Here is a 21162-nt window from a genome sequence, read left to right on the forward strand (position 1 = left end):
GTTGTACCAATAACATGAGGATGGTGTTTGCAGGCTACAGGGCTACTCGGCTCACTAGAGATGAGCTTCCTGTGGGAGCTCGCAGTCAGACACCCGAGCAATGAAGCTGCTTCGGATGGCGAAAACATTTCCAGTGCCAGAAAGAGGTCAAGGGAAGAATTAGAGATGGGATTAGCGGTATAGATAGACACCGTCAGTTCATGGCTGGTCAACTTGGTCGTCCAATCAGAATTTCCGAATAGTCAGATGGTGTTGAGGGCACAACATGGTAGTATCCCAGCATAGATTGGCGTTAATTAGACTTTGAGTGCGAATTTCGCTCGAAATTATCCAATTCACCTCATGGAGACGAATAGTCGGCAGTAAATTCCTACACTGCAAGAGTGTTGATTGTAGGTCATTGACATTGCTAGAGGTTGCTGTCCGAATTCGGACTAGCGCAAAAGTCCCGTGCTGCAGTTCGCCCTCCGGAGAACGACTTTCGACCAGTCCAGCATCAAGCCCGAAACTTACCTGCCGAGCTGTGCTCTCACCTCCATCTCTCTCACAACCACGCAATACCGATCCGGACACAACACGGTGGTCTCATTCGGACCGCGAGCTGAAGAGAGACCATGCAGAAGTGCCGGGCCGTCAATTCCGCTCTGGGGTCGAGGGCATTCGTCCCCGCCCCTCGGGTCCAATTCCAAGTGCAACGCCGGAATCTCCAGGATGTCGCGATTACTCGAACTGGGAAACCAATTCTGAAGGTCCAGGGCGGACGGTGAGAGCAATTGAGTCGGAATTGTCCGGTAGCTGGGATGCTGACAGGCAGTTTTGTTATAGGTCTTCTCTTGGAGGTATGCTAGAGATCGCCAGCAATTCACTTCGCTTGCAGCTCGCCTAATATGAATACCTTTGCTTTAGGTCATACCGCCACTGTTTTCGGTGCTACTGGCTTCCTCGGTCGTTACATTGTCAACAAGCTCGGTAGGTCAACGAGGTGGCTCGCGGGGTTGAAGCAGACGTTGATTCGCAGCTAGCCAACCAGGGATGCACGGTTTTTGTTCCCTTCCGTGAGGAAATGACTAAGAGACACCTCAAGCCGACTGGTGATCTCGGAAGAGTGGTCTTCATCGTACGTGGACATCTAAATTCAGGATCTGGAGGCTGTTTCCTCCGGCTAACTCGAGCACGCTTAGGAATACGACCTGCGGAATACCCAATCTATCGAGGAGAGTGTCCGTCACTCCGATGTTGTCTACAACCTTGTTGGTCGTCAATATCCCACGAAGTGAGTGGCCGCGTCACGTTTCATGGCGTTCGATAAGAGATTGGGCACAGCTAATGCTTCGCAGGAACTTCTCCTACACCGACGTTCATGTCGATGGAACTGAGCGCATTGCCGAGGCTGTCGCCAAGTACGATGTTGACAGATTTATCCACGTCTCCTCCTATAATGCCGACAAGAACTCGCCCTCCGAGTTTTTCAGGACAAAGGTCCGTTTCGACTCCCCAGCGAGCGGTGGCTGCATGAAAATGCTGATTGATCGTACAGGGATGGGGTGAGGAAGTTGCTCGCTCAATTTACCCCGAGACTACCATCGTCCGGCCTGCTCCCATGTTTGGTTTCGAGGACAATCTTCTCCACAAGCTTGCCGGTGTCACCAACCTTTTCACTTCCAACCGCATGCAGGAACGCTTCTGGCCCGTTCACGTAAGCTCAGCACCAAACTAACAATTCGGAGCGTGACGCTTATCATGTTACATAGGTCATTGATGTTGGCTCCGCCCTTGAGTTGATGCTCCACGACGACACCACTGCCGGACAGACTTTCGAGCTCTATGGGCCGAAGAATTACTCTACTGCGGAAATTGCCGAATTGGTTGATCGCGAAATCCTCAAGCACCGCCGCCACATCAACGTTCCCAAGGCCGTCCTGAAGCCTGCGGCTCACTACCTGAACAAGCTCCTCTGGTGGCACACCATCTCCGCCGATGAGGTGGAGCGGGAGTTCATTGACCAGACGATTGACAAGACCGCCAAGACATTCAAAGACTTGGGCATTGAGCCCGCCGAGCTCAGCGACCTCACCTTCCACTACTTGGTAAGTCATTCGCCTTCATTCAAGTTTTGTTAACAATACTGATTCCTCCTACAGAAAGGCTACAGAAGCTCCTCCTACTACGATCTGCCTCCGGCCACGGAGCGCGAAAGAAAGGAGGAGAAGAAGTACTTGCACGTTCTTGACGACCAGTAGTTGTCCCTGTTTCTTTTAAGTGTGTACATAAGTTTACTAGACCCAGTCAATTTCCTTGTGTTATCCCCAGCGTGTCAGTTATATCCATTCAGTAATGACGTAGTTGAAGAGGCTCCAAGAGAGCCGTGGTACATACGGTAATTAGATTTTAAAATGGCCTGGCTTAATCCATCAATTGGAATAGGCCATTTGCTGGAGGGCCAAGGAAAGAGGTTATAAACTGTCACGTCGCGCAGCTCTGCTGAAGACTCCACCGATCAAATCACCTCACTCCCCGGGCGTATCTTACCCCACACATATCAAATGAACGCCAGTAAACGAACTCAGCAATCGAACATCGAAGAAAAATGACAACCTCGCCTTCATATTCCTTCTCATCCTCATCGTCAACACCTATCCTGCTCCTCAAGACGAAATCTACCCCGCACGATGGCTACGAGGAATTCTTCTCCGCTCACGGCTACAACCCCGCCTTCGTCCCAGTCCTCGAGCACCATTTCAACCAGACGAACGTCCGCACCGTCAAAGATCTCTTCACATCAGGCAGTCTAAATGCCGGCCCGGGGCGGAAATACGGCGGGTTGATATTCACCAGCCAGCGCGCTGTGGAGGGGTTCGCGCGCTTGGTCACGACCGAGGTGGATGGTACGTTTGCCCTGCACTCAGCGGACTTGGTCAAAAGAGCCAAGGGGTGAGAGGGAAAGGATATGCACAAGCTAACGGGCTCCGATAGTTTCAATAGCGAGAGACGCATCCCGCTCCTTGATACTGTACACCGTCGGGCCCGCGACATCCCGCTCCCTTACAACGTTACGAGACACCCATTTGCCCCATGCGGTGATCTACGGCTCCGACGCCGGAGACGGTCAGAAACTTGCGCTTGCGATTCTGGAGCATTATAATACGCTGTATGATGGCGGAGATGCTGGCGCAGGCGCCCACGCACCGCCCGCGAAACCACCCCTCCTCTTCCTCGTTGGCGAACAGCGCCGGGATATCATACCCAGAACACTCATGGCCGAATCCCTATCTCCCGCTAAGCGGATCCTGGTCGACGAGCTTGTCGTGTATGAGACGGGGGTGATGGAGTCCTTTGAAGGTGATTTTCGGGCTGCCGTGCGCGCCGGACAGGAGTATTTGGCTGATCGGGACGGGGACGTGGACGAGAGGGTGATCTGGGTGGTTGTGTTCTCGCCGACAGGCTGTGATGCGATGCTTCGTGTTCTGGGTTTCCTTTCTGCGTCTACAGAGTCCTCTGCGGGAGGTGCGGGTGCGCTGGTTGATGGGAGTGCAGGCGGGACGGAGAGGAGGGTCTTCATTGCGACTATCGGGCCTACGACGAGAGATCATCTTGTCAAGAATTATGGATTTGAGCCTGATGTCTGTGCGGAGAAACCTAGTCCGGAAGGTGTTGGTGCTGGCATTGAGGCGTTCATGCGGCGGAGAAAGGGGATATGATCTAGGCGTGCTTGATGACTGTTACTGTACTTGTGTTTTATACCTAGCCGTTTCGTCGCATTGGCGATGATTCCAAGGCACGATGTAAAGATATAGTAATTCTTCAATATACCCAAGCACTATTATGGCTGACAGGGTCGGACTGAATGGAAAGACGGTATTGCACATCCGGAAGAAATTTCGTTCATCAAACCCGACGCGAGATACAAGAAACTTGGTATGGACGTTCTAGATTGACAAAGAACTAGCTGGACGCCAACATAGAAATTTGCTCACAACAAAAGCATACGGCCGGCGCTGATCTCCTATTCAGTACAACAGAAGGACCTAGGCGGAATCGGGTATTGTGGAAAGACGTTCAATGATGCGACGAGTCGTGGAAGTTGAATGCTGTTGAGGATTGCGATACGTGAAATGTGTGAGCATATCGCTTGAGCCTTCTATGCGCTTATGACAATATGTGCAGGAGCTTAACCCATCCCTGGATCGGAGGGTGAGATGCTTGAGTTTCATCCTGCCCTCAAGGTCTGCTGGAGAGTTACCGTTGGATCGGAGACAGTCTAAGAGTACTGCACGAGACGCCACAGTCTCTCTACCGCATGATTTCCTCGTATATCAGGGCTGCGGATCACTGGTCAGCGGTCTTTACTTGAAACAAACGGATAACCCGATAACTGACTTTTCAATTGCTCCTTGCTGAGAGCATCCTTGTTCTTGTCAAAATCGAAGAAGCCCTCGGGAATAGGGGGAGCCGTGGGCTCATCGTCGGGGTCGTGGTACGGCTCCAAATACGGATGGCGTAGAGCATCTTCGACCGTGATACGTTTTGCGGGGTTGAAAGCCAGGAGCTTTTCCAGGAGATCCAATGCTAATTCGTTGCTCTTGGGAAATAATGCCTTGAAGGGGATCTTCTTCTTGAAGGGAAGAGAGCGGATGTACTCTCGAGCCCGGCGCGATTTTATGCCGTAGTAGTCTTCCATGGTTGGTGTTCCGAGAACATCCAGAATGAGGGTCAATTGGTGATGGTCTGCTCAGTCAGTCGCGGAATGCTTCACTAAGGGAATTTCCAGAAGAACAGCAACTTACAGTCTTTCCCGGGAAACAAGGGTTTCCCGCTCAGCATCTCGGCCAAGATGCAGCCAACACTCCAGACATCAATGGCTTTCGTATACTCCTTGAACGTCAGCATGATCTCCGGCGCACGGTACCACCGAGTCGCAACGTATTCCGTCATAAAACCTGAGTTGTCATCGGTCGAGGCAGCCGACCGAGCCAAGCCAAAGTCGCAGACTTTCAGGTCACAGTTGGCGTTGAGTAGCAGATTCGAGGGCTTCAGGTCACGGTGCAGCACGTTAGCTGAGTGCATGGCTTTGAGTGCACGGAGCGTTTGGTAGATAAAGTATTGGCAGTGGTCATCAGAGAGATCCTGGGTGCGGATGACACGATGCATATCGGTTTCCATCAACTCCTGTCCATGCGATCAGCCTTCCGAGTTCTAGACGCGTGCGCGTGTGTTGAAGAATGTACCTGAATCAAATACACCTCATTGAAGCTCTCATAGTTGCGGGGTCTCTGAATATCCAAGATCGAAATGATGTTTTCGTGGTTAAAGTAGCGCAGTAACTTCATTTCACGCAAAGTCCGCAAGCAGAACATGGAGTGATCGAAGGGCGTAATCTTCTTAATGGCAACTTTCTGGCCAGAGGGTTTGTGGATAGCCGAGCTGGAACAAGTCAGTATCCGAGCCTGATTGTCGCTATTGACAACAGAGATCACCCACCAAACGACCCCGTAAGCACCCTCTCCAATAACATCTTGAATTTCATATTGCTCAGAGACGTTGAAGGAGATCTTCCTCGATCCTCCTTGAGGAGGCTGCTGCACCATGGTTGCTAACTTTCAGCATCAAAGAAGGTTAGTCAAGAGCTCTTGGGTTACAAAAGGGATAGTCGCAAATCGGACCATGCTCAAGGTCACCACCGCACGGTGCCTCTTTGTTGGAATTGCTCAAGAAGCCTCAGAACAGGAGTTGCCACTCTCTTGCTAGAGGGCCTCTCGAGTACTATTTGGCATGCAACCCGACGAGCCACAGTGGCTCGGAAACAGATAGTGAAAGTCAGCGCTTACATTCGTTTAAGGTTTGTAATCGTAGCTTTGGACGATAATTCTTGATTTAATTGTAGCCAATTCTCATACCGCGGTCGCACTCGAACTGCTGAAAGTCGCCTGGAAACTGCGGAAGGCTTGAAGCGGGGTAAGATCCGTACTGGGGGCTGAATGAGTATACAGCAGCGTAGTAATATGAAATCGAAAGGATGGATCAGATAAGCACGCTGGTCTTTCGAGGGTATAGGGAGTCGAATTCAAGTAATCCGGTTGATGAGCTTGAGGTGTATCCACAAAGCGCTTTGGATGAATGCGTCGACGTCCTAGACGGCGTCGAGTCAGTCTGATAGTTGAAAGAAGCTTCAATATAAGGGCCGTCAATGACTTTTTAAGGGAAGACGAAGACCAAGAAGGGTGAACGGGATCAAAAGACCATACCGAAGCTCAAGCTTTAGTTTCTGTGGTTTCCAAGACTGGATACTTCCCCAGGTAACTGATAATGGCTACCTGTTGTTCCCCTGAATGGATTTAGCCGCTATCCTCGTTTGCCGTTCCGACAGCCAGATTTGATGTATGGGATAGCTTGCAGAAGGAGGGTACAGAGTATGTGTCGTTTAAGACACGCAGAAGAACAAATGGCAGAGCGCGGGAAACAGAGGAGGAGAAGGAAGGTCGATAGTATCGTGATGCGGAGGGGCTGGAGAAAGCAATAATAACAGGGAGCGGAACGGCCAAAGTGGGGTGGGGCAGCTTTTGGTCAGGAACAAGCAAAGGAATAGAGGGAAATAACACTTACCGAGAGATTCCCGAAGAGAAAGTCGGGGGGCATGTCACGAATGCATAGATGGAAGGAGTAGTAGCACCTAGGTAGATAGAGGAGAGATGTCGAGAGTTGTTTACAGGAATATAGAGTTGGTACAGGAGACCCAATATTTGTCGCTGATGATCGGCAGTAGTTATGATAGTAGTGACTTATCGATATGGAGACTCGATCTCAATTTCAGCGTTGACAGACGGTTTATATCGACAGTTACCTTCAATTCTTCAAGGACTAGTCCATAGCTTGTTGAAGTTTGGTACGAGAAGGAGCTGAACGGAAGAATTTTCCCTTATTGATTCTTCTTCTTCTTATTGTTGAGTTTAGGGGGTGAACCTGAGGTAAGACAGGCACACGAAAAGTCCGGGTGTTGGCCGCGACGGAACCTTGGATCACGCAGAGAGGGGCCGCTGTGGATGTATATACTAAGGTAAAATTATAGAAACCTTCGCTTTTCCTATGAGAATGATCATTGAGGGTTCTTCTTCGTCGATCGTATACGAGAGGCGCGAATCTGTGACTTGATATCTGGAGAGAGCCTTTGCAGCAGAAAATAATTACAGTTAATGAAGATGAATACGGGACAGGACGATGAACTCGTCAAGAATAGTTTATTCGTCATACAGTTGAGGCTATATTTGTCAAACTCTATGGATACAGGTAGCAAATAGCAATCCTGTCCTACTATTGTGTCTATTATTGACTACTATCAAACGAGAGACCCAGAACTCGCGATGAAGAAGACCTGAGATCTCTCACTAAGAATAGAGGAGAAAAGCGCCCTTGATTTGGAACCACAGAAGGAATGAGCTGTCACTTCTCAGCCTGTCATTAATAGCACATTTAAACACCAGGCTTCAATCATCGGGTCATTCAAGGTACGGAGTAGATAGTGGATAGTAACAACTACGAAGGAGCAGTAGAGAACATTGAGACAAGTTACTGGCCACGATCCACTTGGATCCCGTCTCGATCAACTCTGTCTCAACCGGTGTTTCAATCCAACCATGGCAATGACACTAGTCGCCTTCAAACAAGCTAACAAGCAGGTAAATAGCTAACCAACACGAAACCCAAATATTTAGCCGCCACAGCGCCAAAGCCGCATCTCCTACGGATGGACACCCCATGATGGTCCCACCTTTCCGGCGTGTTACAGGCCGTTCCCTTCAATTTCTCACTAGCAGCTTCCAACCCACCATCTTATTCCCACCAAATGTTGGCCGGACGAGGAGGCTGTGCGATCACAGGTCGGGCCTGCACTTGACGCTACTGCCGAGTACGGTCGTCACTATCACCAAATGTTGGATAGGTATCTACCAGTCAATTTTGCTCACTGCCCAATGTCGGCAATGCTAAGCTGTGACCAAAAGTCAACCGTGCATAAGCGGCCACACAGAGTCACAGATGCCAGGGCAAGTGCAGCTCGTGTGCGATGAGACACAAGGCCCAGTGATGAGCGCCAACGGACTGCAGCTTTAGGGGCATACCTATGTCCCCACGTACCTCCCTCCTTACGAAGTACTCAGCATAGAAATTTAACTCACTACAACATGCTCCCTCGTGACCATTCCAGTTAAAGGCAGAAGATGACTGGACGATGAGGAAGGAAAACAAGGATGAGAAGACACGGTCTACTAGATCTGGATTCTGTATGCACATATGGTAACGTGTAAGGAAAGAAGCCGTTCTCATCACACCAAAAGTGACCCTCACACTGAGTATTGAAAAATAATGGTACAATGAGACCAAGGATCTACTCCAAATGATAAGTCAAGGCTCCGGTGCCGCTCGTTTCAAAATAAAATGACATGGCCATTGGAATTGTTGATGTATTTGCCATAAAAATTATCAGACTTGTAAAGATTATCATTACTGGACAACCTGTAGGCGTGATCAAGCGCGTCAGTCAGGATGAGCTTGGACAGCGACCGTGTCGAAGAGAAATGGGGAAGACCTCAAAAGAAATTGGGGTTTTCTCAAACCTTTTCCCGCAGAGAACCCATCCACTGCACCAGGCTGACGCTCTGGTCGGCCCTATCTTCCACGAGCATCGTTTGGGCCCACAGTCGAAGACCTGGCTCTCCATCTTCCTTGACCACATACAGGTGAGGCACCACGATGCTGCCAACGCCCTTGGACCGGTGGTCCCGGCTCTTCTCAATGACCGCCCGCACTCGTTGATTGAAGTCATTGTCAAGCTCCGGCAGGTTCTGCTTGCCCACGCGAAGTTGCGACTTGTCAGGCAGACCGAAGACATCAAGGAGGAGCTGGGGCACTGCGTCACGCCCGACCCAGAGGAACTGCGTCTGTCCGTCATCAATCAGGTAAAGACCGTACGGCACGATGCGTTCAGAAGACAGGTTGATTGGAGGAGGGAGAACAATCTCGCCGGTCTGCTCGTCTGGCAATCCTGCATTGTCAGGCATGTCATGTAGTGAATACATCTTCGGGTAGATGTATTGAATGAGAAGAGGAAGAGGGAGCGTTGACAGCAAGCACAGCGCTGCAGATCGCATATCAGTGGGTATTTGTGCGGATTTGCGAAGACCGAGCTTTGAAGTCAATGTCAGTCGGCAGTTTCACCCAGGATAGATCAGGCTGGTCCGGAGAACAAAGGAAGGGGGGACTCACATTTTTGATCATCGCCAGGAAAAGAACAGGAAGACCTCTCAAGTTGGCAGGGAATTGTAGGCCGCCTCCGCTCACGCTTCCACCAGCAAGCTCCTTCCGATATGTCGACAGAAGTTCCACAGCCTTGGCTTGTAGGGCCTCACGGGCAGGTTCCAGTCCACTTGACAGAACCCGCTCGACAGCTTTGTGGCTGAAGTAAGTCGCAATTGCTTGTTGGTCTGCCGATGCGTATATATCGGCAAGGTTCTGCGTTGTAGGAAGAGCGAGGGTCAATACCCGAATCCTTCTCTCGCCATTGCATGTAGTGTGGAGGACAGCAGTCTGCAAGCAAACAATAGGCTTGGTGACGGTCTCATCAATAGCAACTTCAACAACGTATGCTTGGTCACGAGGGAACGCGGGGAAGGCGCATAGGTCGGAGCTGCGGTTGAAGAAGTTGCCATAGAAGGTATTCATACGTAACCCAGTCGTAGCACGGACACGGAGGACGGCTTCAAGCCCAATCTCCGAAGACAAGTAATCGGAGAATTCACGAGCGAATTTGATCGCGTCCTCTCCCCGTGCTGCATTCCATCCGGGATAGAAGTATGTTTGTCCACCAGTATATCTCGGTAGGTTGCTGAGGGATGCCACATCCTGGTATTGGGAAGAGAACAGGAACATGTCCACTGAGACCTGGGCCTTGGAGCACTCGACGGCGAAGCTCTTGTAGAAGCTGTTCGCCGTCTGGAGAAGGCTGCTCTCTTTACTCGTCCCCAGGACTTTCTTATCCTCTCTCATGGTCAGGGAACCATGTCCGACATTGGGCAAAGACGAGCTCAACACGGTCATCTTTCCTCCCACTGGAGCAATCAACTTGTAGCCCGCCCGCAGAGCCGATCCCATGGCACAACCATTATTCTGGGTGTTTTGGAACATTTCCTGTAGTTTGTCGAGGAAGGTCTCAATGTTCTCCCGGCATTCACTCAAAGTCACCAGTAGGTCGCCTGGAATAGGGAGGAAAGGCTCGTCCAGATCGCTGATAACGAGCATTCTTGGATCAGAGTTCTCCGAACCGTCTCTGGGAATACTGAAGTAATGAAGGCTAGAGTCGACTGCGATGAAACCCAGCCGAGTCCGACGGTCCGCATTGGGGATCCTGTCGAGGCTTTCCTTGATGCACCTTGCGCTAGTTGCCAGAAGACCATTTGTGACGGAAGCATAGCTCACGTCGATCAGGAAAAGATACACGAGCGGCTGAGGAGGACGAACCATGTACTCTTGGGGAGCAACGAATTCGACTACCGCGTGGTTGAGATCAGGTCGCAGGGAGCGGTCCGCAGGCTTCTGCAAAGCAGCATCCCAATCGAACGCCTGGGGCACATCGTTTGTCAGGTTGCACATATTGCAGCGCCAGCGATGGCCATGGTCCAGAAAGGTCACAAATGGGTTGATGTAGGATCGGCAGCGTCGACACCGCGAGATGACCTGGTCTGGAATGACTGGAATCGGGTCTTCCGCATCATGCAGAGCGGCATACGGCTGAATGACAAGGGCAAACGGCAACTTAGATTTCTTGAGGAGAGAGTGCGTTGTCGGCACGGCATTCAAGGTCGATCGAACATATTTCGGAGGACAATTCGCTGTAGGAGATGGGTAAACGCTGGTCTAGAAAACGAGGCGGTCAGCAATTTCACTTCCTGGGTCGGATCATGCGAGTGACGTACACCTGGAGGGAGAACGATCGGCGGTGGAGGGTAGTCAAGCTCCGCGACATTGAATGGTTGAGTGAGAAGGTCTGTAGGATAGAGCTGGTTGAGGGGAACGGGACGCGGAGCCTGGGGAGCCACGGCGGGCTGCGGAGGCTGCGGTGGCATGAGGTGGGGGTCGGTCACGCCCATCGCGCCGAACTGTTGGGTCATCTGTGCGATTCCTGGAGTAGCAAGGGGAGTATACCCCGGCGCTGTTGCATTCATCTGATTTGGGTCCGCCGCATATACAGGTTGTTGATATCCCGCAGCCGGCGGCTGAGGGGAATATGCACCGTAACTGCCACCAGCGGGGAGTTGTCCCCCAAGAGCAGCATTGGCACCAGATCCAATTTCAAAGGCTTCCCCAGCATATGCTCGCTTCTTCTTACCACCTGCATGACCTTGGGGGGGAGCGCCAGCGGCCATGCCCGCGTGTTGCTGAGTGGGAGACCCATAACCGGCCGGTTGACCGTACCCTTCCTGGGGAGGATAGCCCCCTTGTGGTGATGCCATGAAGGACGACGCGTGACTTCTTTGTGTATGAGTAATTTAAGTTTTCAATCCGTGCGAATTCCGAGGGTAGGTTAAGGGATCTTGAATGGTCGCGCAACTTGTCACAGCTTCACTACCTTACTAGTCAGCACTTGTCTCGAGCGAGGGGCGGGGAGATGATCAAAGAATCGGGGCAATCCGCGTACCAACAAGCAGCGTCACGCTTCAGACGAACGTGGAATACGAATCCAAGATATCATAGGMAGATGCCGCACACGAATGTAGTCGACGTGTTCTGGCAGAGTTTGGGATAGCCGTAGGTAGATAATGGAGGTTCCTTCGAAATGGATGGTGTACGGTGGCCTTTGCGGCTGCTGTTCTCCTTGGACCAATCAGACCCCACGAGTCTAACCGAAGTTCACAGTCTACCAAAACACTCCAGGTTTCCCAGTAAATCACAAATACTTGCTCCAGAGATAATTATCGGGTGGGATGCTCTTGGTTCGAGAGCTGAGTAGCAGATATTTACAATTCTATAATCCTCGGGAAATCTGTCCGACGTTGCTGGGTTGTTGGCATAATCAATAAGTGTCCGGAGGACTAGCGATGATCTCATAGGGAGTAAGTACATCGTTAGGGAATGTCTCGACAAACAAAATGGAACCTGGATGAAGTTGGCATCGCCGCAGGTAAAGAGATGATCTCCTGAAGAACTGAGATCGCATTCAAGCTTGATGTATATCATGTGGATACTGGGTTCCCTATAAGACTCGACTTTCATTACAGGTGGTTGACGCCAGCAGCGCAAGTGGATTATATATTCTTCTTCCTCCACGAGTGAATTCACGGTCAACCTCTGGTCCTTGAGGATTCGATTTCTACCATTAGTTGTTTATGCACCTGCACCGTAGCGCTGACACAAAGGTCAAATGAGACAAGCAGCTGCTCAGTTCTATGTGAAGGCCAGGAGATAGAGGTATGCCTGGATTCTCAAATGAGATCAATGAGCAGTAGGCAATCATTGTGCCAATGGGTCGGATTGAATAGAAAACCACTACCTGTAAAAGACATCACTAAACAAACTCCTGATTCAACTGATTGACCCCCTATCTAACTGCAAATCGCACTGACATGGGTGTTCTCCATATCCACACTCGTGCTAGTAAGATGCGCGCGAGGTTGCCGTGCCAACAGCGACTGACCGCTAAGCATCGCACCAGCTGCGCACATCCTTGCCTATCTTCCAAGAGCACGGCCGACTAAGTAACCTCTCTGACAGCAACTCAGTCCAAAGGTGCTTAGCGGGTGTATATTTTGCAGTGAAGCGTATTTCGCTAAGCGCTATTTTCTTCCTCGCTCTAATCGTGGTTCATTGGCTTTAGTTTGTGGGCTTGGGTTCTTGATTTATCGAGTCCACCGTATCTTCACCTTGCTCTGATTTGGATTATATTCTCCTACCTGATCGTGCATCCATTCGCGGAGTGATTCGAGCGCCTCATTGCTATGCGAAACCTAAGAACCCTGGAGGTCACCTCTAGTTTATTCTGAGTTGGAGGAGCGCACACGGTCGAACTATTAGCTCAGATCTCGATCAACGGTACTTCCAGTCGCGTGGGAACTGCGTTTTCAAACGAGAAGGCCCGATAGAACGAGCGCCTAACAGATAATATGAGTGTTCGAGTCGTGGCCCGTGTCAGGCCACTTCTGAAAGCGGAGCGTGAGCAAGATGTAATTCTTCGCACTGGTCCGTCAAGTCATACTTTACCGCCAAAGGGCGACCAAAAGAGCTCCCGGGGCAATTCGGCGGTTGCAAAGCTGAGGGACCGAGATACAGTTGTCAGGATCCCCAATCCCAAGAACGAAAACGAGGAATACTCTTTCCAGTTTAATGCCGTTTATGATGCAGATGCCTCGCAACAAGAGCTCTATGATGCCGAGGGTTCGTCATGCATTCCTCTGATCTGACCGCCATGATAGACTGACGTTATTCCTTCAGTTGCTCCCACAGTCAAGCACCTCTTCAACGGTTTCGATGTCACAATATTTGCATATGGGGTCACCGGAACGGGGAAAACACATACTATGCGAGGCGGTAAAAGCCTGGCGGAGAGAGGTGTTATTCCGCGTCTTCTGAGTAGCATATACAGACGCAGCAGGAAGATCGAGAAGGACAGCGAAGGAGAAACAACTGCCAAGGTTGCCTTGAGCTACTATGAGATCTAMAATGACAAAGTCTTCGATCTGTTCGAACCCCCAGAGAAGAGGACACTAGCAGGGCTGCCTCTTCGGGACAATGGCGGGAAGACTGTAGTCGTAGGCTTGACGGAAAAACCGTGCACCAGCCTGAAAGAATTCGAGAGCCTGTACGACCATGCAAATATCAACAGATCCACATCTGCAACAAAGGTCAATAGACATGGCTTCGAAAATGAGGATATGTTAGGCGAGGCTAACTTTGTTCCTAGTTAAATGCTCATTCATCCCGATCGCACGCCATTCTGTGTGTGAAAGTGACCATCAGCTCCGGTGACAAGGTTCGCATCAGCACTGCATCTGCTATTGACCTCGCTGGGTCAGAGGATAACCGCCGGACGGACAACGACAAGGAACGCATGGTTGAATCAGCCAGTATTAACAAAAGTCTTTTCGTCCTTGCGCAATGCGTAGAAGCAATCAGCAAGAAACAACAACGAATTCCATACCGTGAGTCGAAAATGACGAGGATATTATCTTTGGGCCAGAACAATGGCTTGACCGTCATGATCCTCAACCTCGCGCCAATCAAGTCTTATCATCTAGATACGCTCAGCTCTCTAAATTTCGCAAATCGTACCAAGAAGATCGAAGTTCGCGAAGTGGAGAATGAACCTATGTTCAAAGGACCACCGAGGGTCGTGGCACGAGCCTCAACGGCAAGTGCTCAGCGGCAGCCTCTTCGGTCATTGACGGCCTCTGTTAATGTCAACTTGACTGTACCAACTAACAAAGATACATCGAAACCTGGCGACGGCAAGCCGGTGAAAGCGTTCCACGTGTATTCGGATAAGTCCCATTCTAGAAATTCGGCGCAATTCAAACGAGCTGATGGGCCGAAGAGGCCTTCATTGAGTTCTGATCTTCACGGAGCACACCCGAACAGAACATCGAAGACTACTCGGACCGCGCAGACATCTCTGCCGAGCAAACGGCAGGAAGAAATCTCTACAGCAATGATTGAAGAAATGGTCGAGAAGAAAGTTGAGGAGATCCTTGCTGCGCGGGCTGTCAGTGAGCAATCGAAGCAGAGTCAAGTCTGTGAGATGAATGAACAACTGCAAAAACGTCTGGAAATACTGGAGCAGCGGATTGAAGGCACAGAGGACGCCAGAGCCGAAGGACTTTCGTACCTACTCATGGGCAAGCAACATCAGGCGCGAGGGGAGGACTTTTCGGCCCTGAAAATGTATCAGCTGGCGCTCCCTTTCTTTCCAAAGAACGAGAAGCTCGCGACCAAGATTGCCGCTCTGAAAGAGCGCATGCAGAGCAGGCAGCACGAGCAGCAGACCACCGAGTTCACTGGCCATGCGCCCTCAGCGCACAAAACCGGCCTCGGAAGCATCTTGTCGATCAAGAAACAGCCAGCACGTGCAGGCACAAAACGCCAAGCTGCTGAATCTGACGAAGATTACGAACAGCATGAAGAGAGCCTAACTCATTACAGTGATGACGATCTTCTCGAAAGCTGTCAGCCAAAGCGCTCAAAGCGTACCAGAACCAAAAGCCCAAGTAAAGACAGCCCAGATGAACCGGATTCGCCCGGCACGCTTCGCTATCCGTTACGAGCAAGGCGGGGACAGTTGCCAAGTGAGGTCATCTGTTCTGGCTGATTCTTGAGGTGTACTCTCAGCAGGATTAGAGGACGCTTTTCGTCTTCTGATAGATCCCCTCATTCGCCAATTGTCTTTCGCAGCATCCGCATCACGTTGCGGCAGATGGTTGCAAACAGCCACCCCTAGCCATATGTTGAACATGGACTCAAGGCCTCTATGCAGGCCAGGCTCTGGTCCTTGCTGAAGCGCGGAACGCGACGGAGGGTGGTGACTCCGCGCGGGAAGATACTTTCCGCAGCTTTGGAATACAGATATGAGGCACCTGCCTCGCTAGTCGAGACGTCAAAGCATATCAGCAATCGACGTCATATGTGAAATAATGCATCAAACATACTCTTTCCATGTAAAACCTTGATCAGACATCCACTAGGTAGCTCAGTTGAGTATTTCGATGGATTCTACCTGGTAGAATCGTACCTCGTGATAACTTAGGTACTGAGCAAGTTGCATGCCATGGCCAATGATAAGGGATCAACAGCCAGAAGAAAAGTGAAAGGACCGTAAACTCGAACGGCCTGCCTCAGGACACTACGTACATACCTTTGCAGGATCAATAAGGCCAGAACATGTTGCGTTTTGTTCTAAGACTGCTGGCTCTTTTGACTTACGCATGATTTCCTCGAGCGGGCATATGGCACAATGACAAATGGATCAAAAGCTCTCCCTTCAGAGGCAGGGAAGGCTCATAAGCATCAGACGAAGCTAATTGTCTTATTCTATAGTACATCGAATTTGCAACATTGAAAAATCCCAAGTGGTCGCTATTGAATTTATGCATAAAAAAAACTGCATCCTACTTCTTCTCAGCAACCTTTTCAATGATAACTTTCCCTTCCTTGGTGAGCGTCGCGATACTCTGGCTTATCCCTTTCATCTCATTTTCCAGTTCCTCGATTGTCCGCGACGGTCCAGGACCTGCATTGACAGCCTCATGGGCGACGTTTCTGAGTTCCTCTCCATCTACCTGTGGTTGTTCAGTAGGTTTTGTAGGGTCGAAGGTCAGTCCTCTCGGCGTATCCGCGATTTCGTTGATTTCACGGGCAGACATGATATCATTGATACGAGGTCCACGGGTTTGCAAGAGGATCTTTGTAGGGCCGTCGAATTGAAGGAAAAGCTGGTCACATATTCGATTAGTTCATAGTGTGAAGACGGTTGCAGGTGGGCTCGTACCCTGTCTCCCCAGATGGTCATTCGGGACCATGTGCGAACCTTGTGCAGTATTTTCATTGTCGTCTTCCATGTGTCTGAGTCTGCCATGTCGCGAATGAACTTGGAGTTCTGGAAGAAATTAGGCAGGCTCTTGAGGCCTGGAACCTGGAAATTCAGTGTTGTCGATTTGAAACGGTATGGGCGTGGTGGGTTGGAGGTCATGGTGTAGGCCACCACATTACTACAATGTGTTAGAGCCACATGCGTCAAAAGAAAAGAGACGTGCATACCTGGGGTGTACAATGTATTGTTCCCCGGCCTTCAACTCGACTGAATATAATTGACCCGCGCCAACCAGTGCCAGCAGCCCTCGTCCCGTCACCTCTGAACTACCCCAGTGGGCCAAGCTCTGCTTAAGTTAGCGCAGTTTTCCTTCATAGATATATAGGGTTAACGGACCAGGTTTGTGTTGATCGTTGGCCGGACAGTGAGAGTGCGACCAGTCCAGGCGAGCAATGCTCGTCTTTGAGCAATCATCCAGTCCACCGAGCCATCGAGGCGGACAACCGCGAAAGAGGTGACTGGGGATCGAACGGAGACCAACGCCGTTACTGGACTCGCCGACGATACCTAGCCCGATTTCAGCAATGATTCGTTCGCGCATGATGTCTTAGAGCTCCAGACCTTCTGGTAGAGAAATGGGATGCCGACGGCGGCTCTTCGGAAAGGCTCAAGAACGCTTAATGTCGAGACCACCTGCAAATCAAGCCGAGAGCAGTCAGCAGGGTGACCTCAGCGAAAGCGTGGAAAATGACTGGTCTTCTTCATACATTGTCTGCTTTCCCACTTAATCCAACCAGTGTCCCTCGTCGAGTATAAAGATTCTGTGAAGCGGAAAGCGAAACTGAGAGCAAAGAGTAGGGTGCGCCAATGACATCGAATCGCGCATCTGTCTCAAATGTTGTTAGCGAGGGTGTCTGCGCTCAGGACAACTGCAAATGGGGCTATCATCTCAGTATGCACATACCGGCTGACTCTGCCGAGCTTGGTGTGTCGACAATGGCGAGCTGATCCCCATTAACTGCTCCTGGTCGCTCCGAAGGCGCCGCGCGGATTTGTACGCATCTCGTCTGCCATCGGGGAAGCGATGCACCATCCCGTCGCACCCGCGGAGGGCCGGCTCGGATGGAGGATAGAGTCCGAACACCTCCTCTCAAGGGTTGACTCATCCTTGAACCTACAGCAAATTTTCAAGACGTATTGCGAAAAAGCGAGTGTCAGACTATGGGGCCGGCCGTGAGTGACGCTCCTCGATTGCCCGGATTTCAAGATTCCCAATTGGGTAAAGCGTTTGGCTTGAACTCAACACCGCCTTGGAGGTTGCTCTTCTATGAGCGTAAACTCGAATGTCGCTGGGGATCCTTTAAGTAGATATCTAGGAGCTTGATGATGGACTGAGCAGCTTTCAATTGCTTCTACCAATGAAGCAAGTCATAGGAGATACTGTTGTGTGCCCATCCAAAAATGTGAAAACATCTCCTCTAATGCGGTCCTGTGATGTCACATGCGAAAAAGGTCCCTGCTACGCGATAAACCTGCACTCACCTTCTTATTTCCAGCTAGGATTTGAGATCTTGCAGCAGGAAATAGATGTTCATTCTCTTCTGTCGGTTCATTTCTACTTAATCAAGCTTGAACCTATTGTAAGCACTTCATGGATCTGAAAACGCAGTGCKGAGAAATTGCGCTGGCTGTAATACCAGCGTTCGTGTGTAATTACCGGAAGAAGCAAATTGGCGATTGCGACAGAGCAACGCATTTTGATGTTATCTCTGCCATTACGTGCTTCTGAATGTCTTCAGGATCTCCTCCTTTTTGTTATCATCTTTCTTGAGTTCCCGCAAAAGTTGTTGATTAGATCTAACAGAAGTAGTTTCTCATGCCGAGAGTGTAACTGAATCCGGGAGTACCTCACGAGCAACGCAGATTGTCCCCGCCGAGCTCAACCTCCGAACCCGGCGGTTTGCATGGCCAGCGAGCTATTTACACCCAAGAACCCATGTCTATGATGGTCTCCTGACAATAAATCAGAGTGAAGCCGTCGTCAGATAGGATCTACGGCCATAATGCTGCCCGGAGCAGCTCGATCGCCATGCCTGCGTCTCCCCAGGCGCTTCGCCCGCGGTGGTCTCGCCATTCCACGCACAGCGCTGTGGGCCACCGCTGGCTACAGGATACAATATAAAGCATTTTCCTCGGCTAACGGCCCGTCGAGGAAGGAGGCACCTAAAGATCCTGCATCGAAATTGAAGACTGCGAACCCCATACCTACCCCGGGATCCGCCAGTGTGAACCCACCGAAAGATTCACGAAATGCGACTACCGCGAAGAAAGACCTCCTCAGCGAGACGACGGTTGCGAACAAGGAACAAAGGAAGGCAGACTGGGCTATCATCAAGGAAATGGCCAAGTATCTCTGGCCAAAGGTATGGCACCGTGAGGCCTTCATATTCTGGCAATACATGAGTATTGATTTTGTATAATGCAGGATGACTGGGGTACCAAACTACGTGTCGGAACTGCGCTCTCTTTGTTGGTTGGAGCAAAGGTAAGAGGTCTTTAAAGGCCAAAATTATCAAATGACAGCTGACAAAGGGGACCTAGGTCTTGAACGTGGAAGTTCCCTTCTACTTCAAAACCATCGTGGATTCGATGAACATCGACTTTGCGACTGTCGGCGGAACAGCATACACCGTGGCTGGTTCAATGATTATTGCATGTAAGCGATAGCTGCTTTGGCGGGTAACTATACAATAATGTCTAACAAAAACGCTTTTTAGACGGAGCTACCCGAATCGGAGCTACTCTATTCCAAGAGCTTCGCAACGCTGTCTTCGCGAGCGTGGCTCAGAAAGCAATTCGCAGGGTTGCGCGGAATGTCTTTGAGCATTTGCTGCGGTTGGATCTCAACTTTCACCTCAGCCGCCAGACTGGTGGATTAACAAGAGCAATTGATCGTGGAACGAAAGGTATCAGCTTCTTGCTGACGTCCATGGTTTTCCATGTGGTACMTACTGCTCTGGAAATCTCGCTCGTTTGCGGTATCCTGGTAAGTCGCAGTAATTGATCGTAGGCAGGACTGCCCGGCGACTAATAGTGCTAGACTTACCAATACGGATTCCAATTTGCTGCGATCACAGCGGCAACGATGGTCGCATACACTGGCTTCACCATCACAACTACTGCCTGGCGAACCAAATTTCGAAAACAGGCTAATGCAGCTGATAACCGTGGAGCGACGGTGGCTGTCGATTCTCTGATCAACTACGAAGCTGTAAAGTACTTCAATAATGAACAGTATCAGGTGGCGCGCTACGATAAAGCACTCAAGGCCTATGAGGATGCCTCCATCAAGGTGACGACGTCCCTTGCCTTTCTGAATTCCGGCCAAAATATGATATTCTCGAGCGCGCTGGCCGCAATGATGTATCTTGCCGCCAACGGAGTCGCCAACGGAAACTTGACGGTTGGCGACCTGGTTATGGTCAATCAGCTGGTCTTTCAGCTTTCAGTACCCCTTAATTTCCTCGGATCAGTGTATCGTGAACTCCGTCAGTCTTTGCTAGATATGGAGACGCTGTTCAATTTGCAAAAGGTCAACGTCAACATCAAGGAGAAACCCAACGCCAAACCGCTCCAGCTCCACAAAGGAGGTGAGATCAAGTTTGAAAATGTCACCTTCGGCTATCACCCCGATCGTCCCATCCTCAAGAACGCTAGCTTTACAATTCCTGCAGGACAGAAGTTCGCAATCGTGGGCCCTAGTGGATGCGGCAAGTCCACTATCCTGAGACTCTTATTCCGATTCTATGATGTCCAGGAGGGTCGAATCCTGATTGATGACCAAGATGTGCGTGATGTATCTCTCGAGAGCTTGCGCAAAGCGATTGGAGTTGTGCCGCAGGATACGCCATTGTTTAATGACACCATTGCCCATAATATCCGTTATGGAAGAATCGATGCAACCGATGAGGAAGTGCACAAGGCCGCTCAACGAGCACGCATTGATGGCTTGATTCAGAAATTGCCCGAAGGTTATCAGACTGCGGTGGGAGAAAGAGGTATGATGATTTCAGGGGGTGAGAAGCAACGATTAGCCATCTCTCGCCTGATTCTGAAGGATCCGGAGCTATTGTTCTTTGACGAAGCGGTATGATATGCGAGGACCGAAGTTTGGTTTTGAGTTATGAAATAGCTGACTGAAAGAATACAGACCTCCGCGCTCGACACATACACGGAACAGGCACTGTTGCAAAACATCAACAGCATTTTGAAAGAAAAGAAGCGAACCAGTGTGTTCGTGGCGCACCGACTGCGAACTATCTACGACAGCGACCAGATCCTCGTCCTCAAGGATGGACGTGTGGCAGAAATGGGATCCCACCGAGAATTGTTGGATCAGAATGGCATCTATGCTGAGCTGTGGAATGGTGAGTATACTCGGCAGGAATACGAACATACGGATTGAACTGGAGCTAATGATGGATTGTGCAGCCCAAGAAATGTCTCTGGCACAAGATCTCGAGCTTGAACGGGAAACTGAGCGTGACGATGTGGAGCCGAAAGAGAGGGATATGGCGCCCGGGCCAAAAGCGCAAAAATAG

General features: G+C 50.5%; 7 protein-coding genes across 7 annotated transcripts; 4 read left to right on the plus strand and 3 right to left on the minus strand.

Annotated features, from left to right (window-relative positions):
- Window positions 1–614: 614 nt before the first annotated feature.
- Window positions 615–2240, plus strand: Asppvi_011209 (complex I NDUFA9 subunit family protein; the record flags this gene model as incomplete). Its single annotated transcript, XM_043307043.1, has 9 exons — window positions 615–763; window positions 826–839; window positions 907–969; window positions 1023–1117; window positions 1182–1273; window positions 1338–1479; window positions 1538–1696; window positions 1752–2087; window positions 2142–2240. 9 exons carry the CDS (start codon window positions 615–617, stop codon window positions 2238–2240), a joined length of 1149 nt encoding a protein of 382 aa, XP_043162978.1.
- A 347-nt stretch (window positions 2241–2587) lies between these two features.
- On the plus strand, window positions 2588–3698 carry Asppvi_011210 (uroporphyrinogen-III synthase HEM4; the record flags this gene model as incomplete). The annotated part of the gene is made up of 2 exons (XM_043307044.1): window positions 2588–2885; window positions 2974–3698. The coding sequence occupies 2 exons, from the start codon at window positions 2588–2590 to the stop codon at window positions 3696–3698; spliced, it is 1023 nt and encodes a 340-aa protein (XP_043162979.1).
- Window positions 3699–4290: 592 nt separating this feature from the next.
- Window positions 4291–5585, minus strand: Asppvi_011211 (mitogen-activated protein kinase; the record flags this gene model as incomplete). The annotated part of the gene is made up of 5 exons (XM_043307045.1): window positions 4291–4319; window positions 4378–4725; window positions 4785–5166; window positions 5226–5421; window positions 5479–5585. The coding sequence occupies 5 exons, from the start codon at window positions 5583–5585 to the stop codon at window positions 4291–4293; spliced, it is 1062 nt and encodes a 353-aa protein (XP_043162980.1).
- A 3015-nt stretch (window positions 5586–8600) lies between these two features.
- Asppvi_011212 (COPII subunit SEC24) lies at window positions 8601–11498 on the minus strand (the record flags this gene model as incomplete). The annotated part of the gene is made up of 3 exons (XM_043307046.1): window positions 8601–9176; window positions 9256–10902; window positions 10962–11498. The coding sequence occupies 3 exons, from the start codon at window positions 11496–11498 to the stop codon at window positions 8601–8603; spliced, it is 2760 nt and encodes a 919-aa protein (XP_043162981.1).
- Window positions 11499–13145: 1647 nt separating this feature from the next.
- Asppvi_011213 (kinesin family protein) lies at window positions 13146–15343 on the plus strand (the record flags this gene model as incomplete). Its single annotated transcript, XM_043307047.1, has 3 exons — window positions 13146–13416; window positions 13474–13883; window positions 13943–15343. The coding sequence occupies 3 exons, from the start codon at window positions 13146–13148 to the stop codon at window positions 15341–15343; spliced, it is 2082 nt and encodes a 693-aa protein (XP_043162982.1).
- Window positions 15344–16139: 796 nt separating this feature from the next.
- Window positions 16140–17727, minus strand: Asppvi_011214 (AIM24 family protein; the record flags this gene model as incomplete). The annotated part of the gene is made up of 7 exons (XM_043307048.1): window positions 16140–16463; window positions 16520–16739; window positions 16789–16907; window positions 16958–17128; window positions 17183–17254; window positions 17329–17447; window positions 17526–17727. The coding sequence occupies 7 exons, from the start codon at window positions 17725–17727 to the stop codon at window positions 16140–16142; spliced, it is 1227 nt and encodes a 408-aa protein (XP_043162983.1).
- An 897-nt stretch (window positions 17728–18624) lies between these two features.
- On the plus strand, window positions 18625–21162 carry atm1 (ATP-binding cassette Fe/S cluster precursor transporter ATM1; the record flags this gene model as incomplete). The annotated part of the gene is made up of 7 exons (XM_043307049.1): window positions 18625–18984; window positions 19047–19106; window positions 19163–19277; window positions 19339–19607; window positions 19662–20708; window positions 20772–20988; window positions 21053–21162. The coding sequence occupies 7 exons, from the start codon at window positions 18625–18627 to the stop codon at window positions 21160–21162; spliced, it is 2178 nt and encodes a 725-aa protein (XP_043162984.1).

This window comes from Aspergillus pseudoviridinutans (genome assembly GCF_018340605.1).
Source record: "Aspergillus pseudoviridinutans IFM 55266 DNA, scaffold_9, whole genome shotgun sequence".
Classification (NCBI taxonomy): domain Eukaryota; kingdom Fungi; phylum Ascomycota; class Eurotiomycetes; order Eurotiales; family Aspergillaceae; genus Aspergillus; species Aspergillus pseudoviridinutans.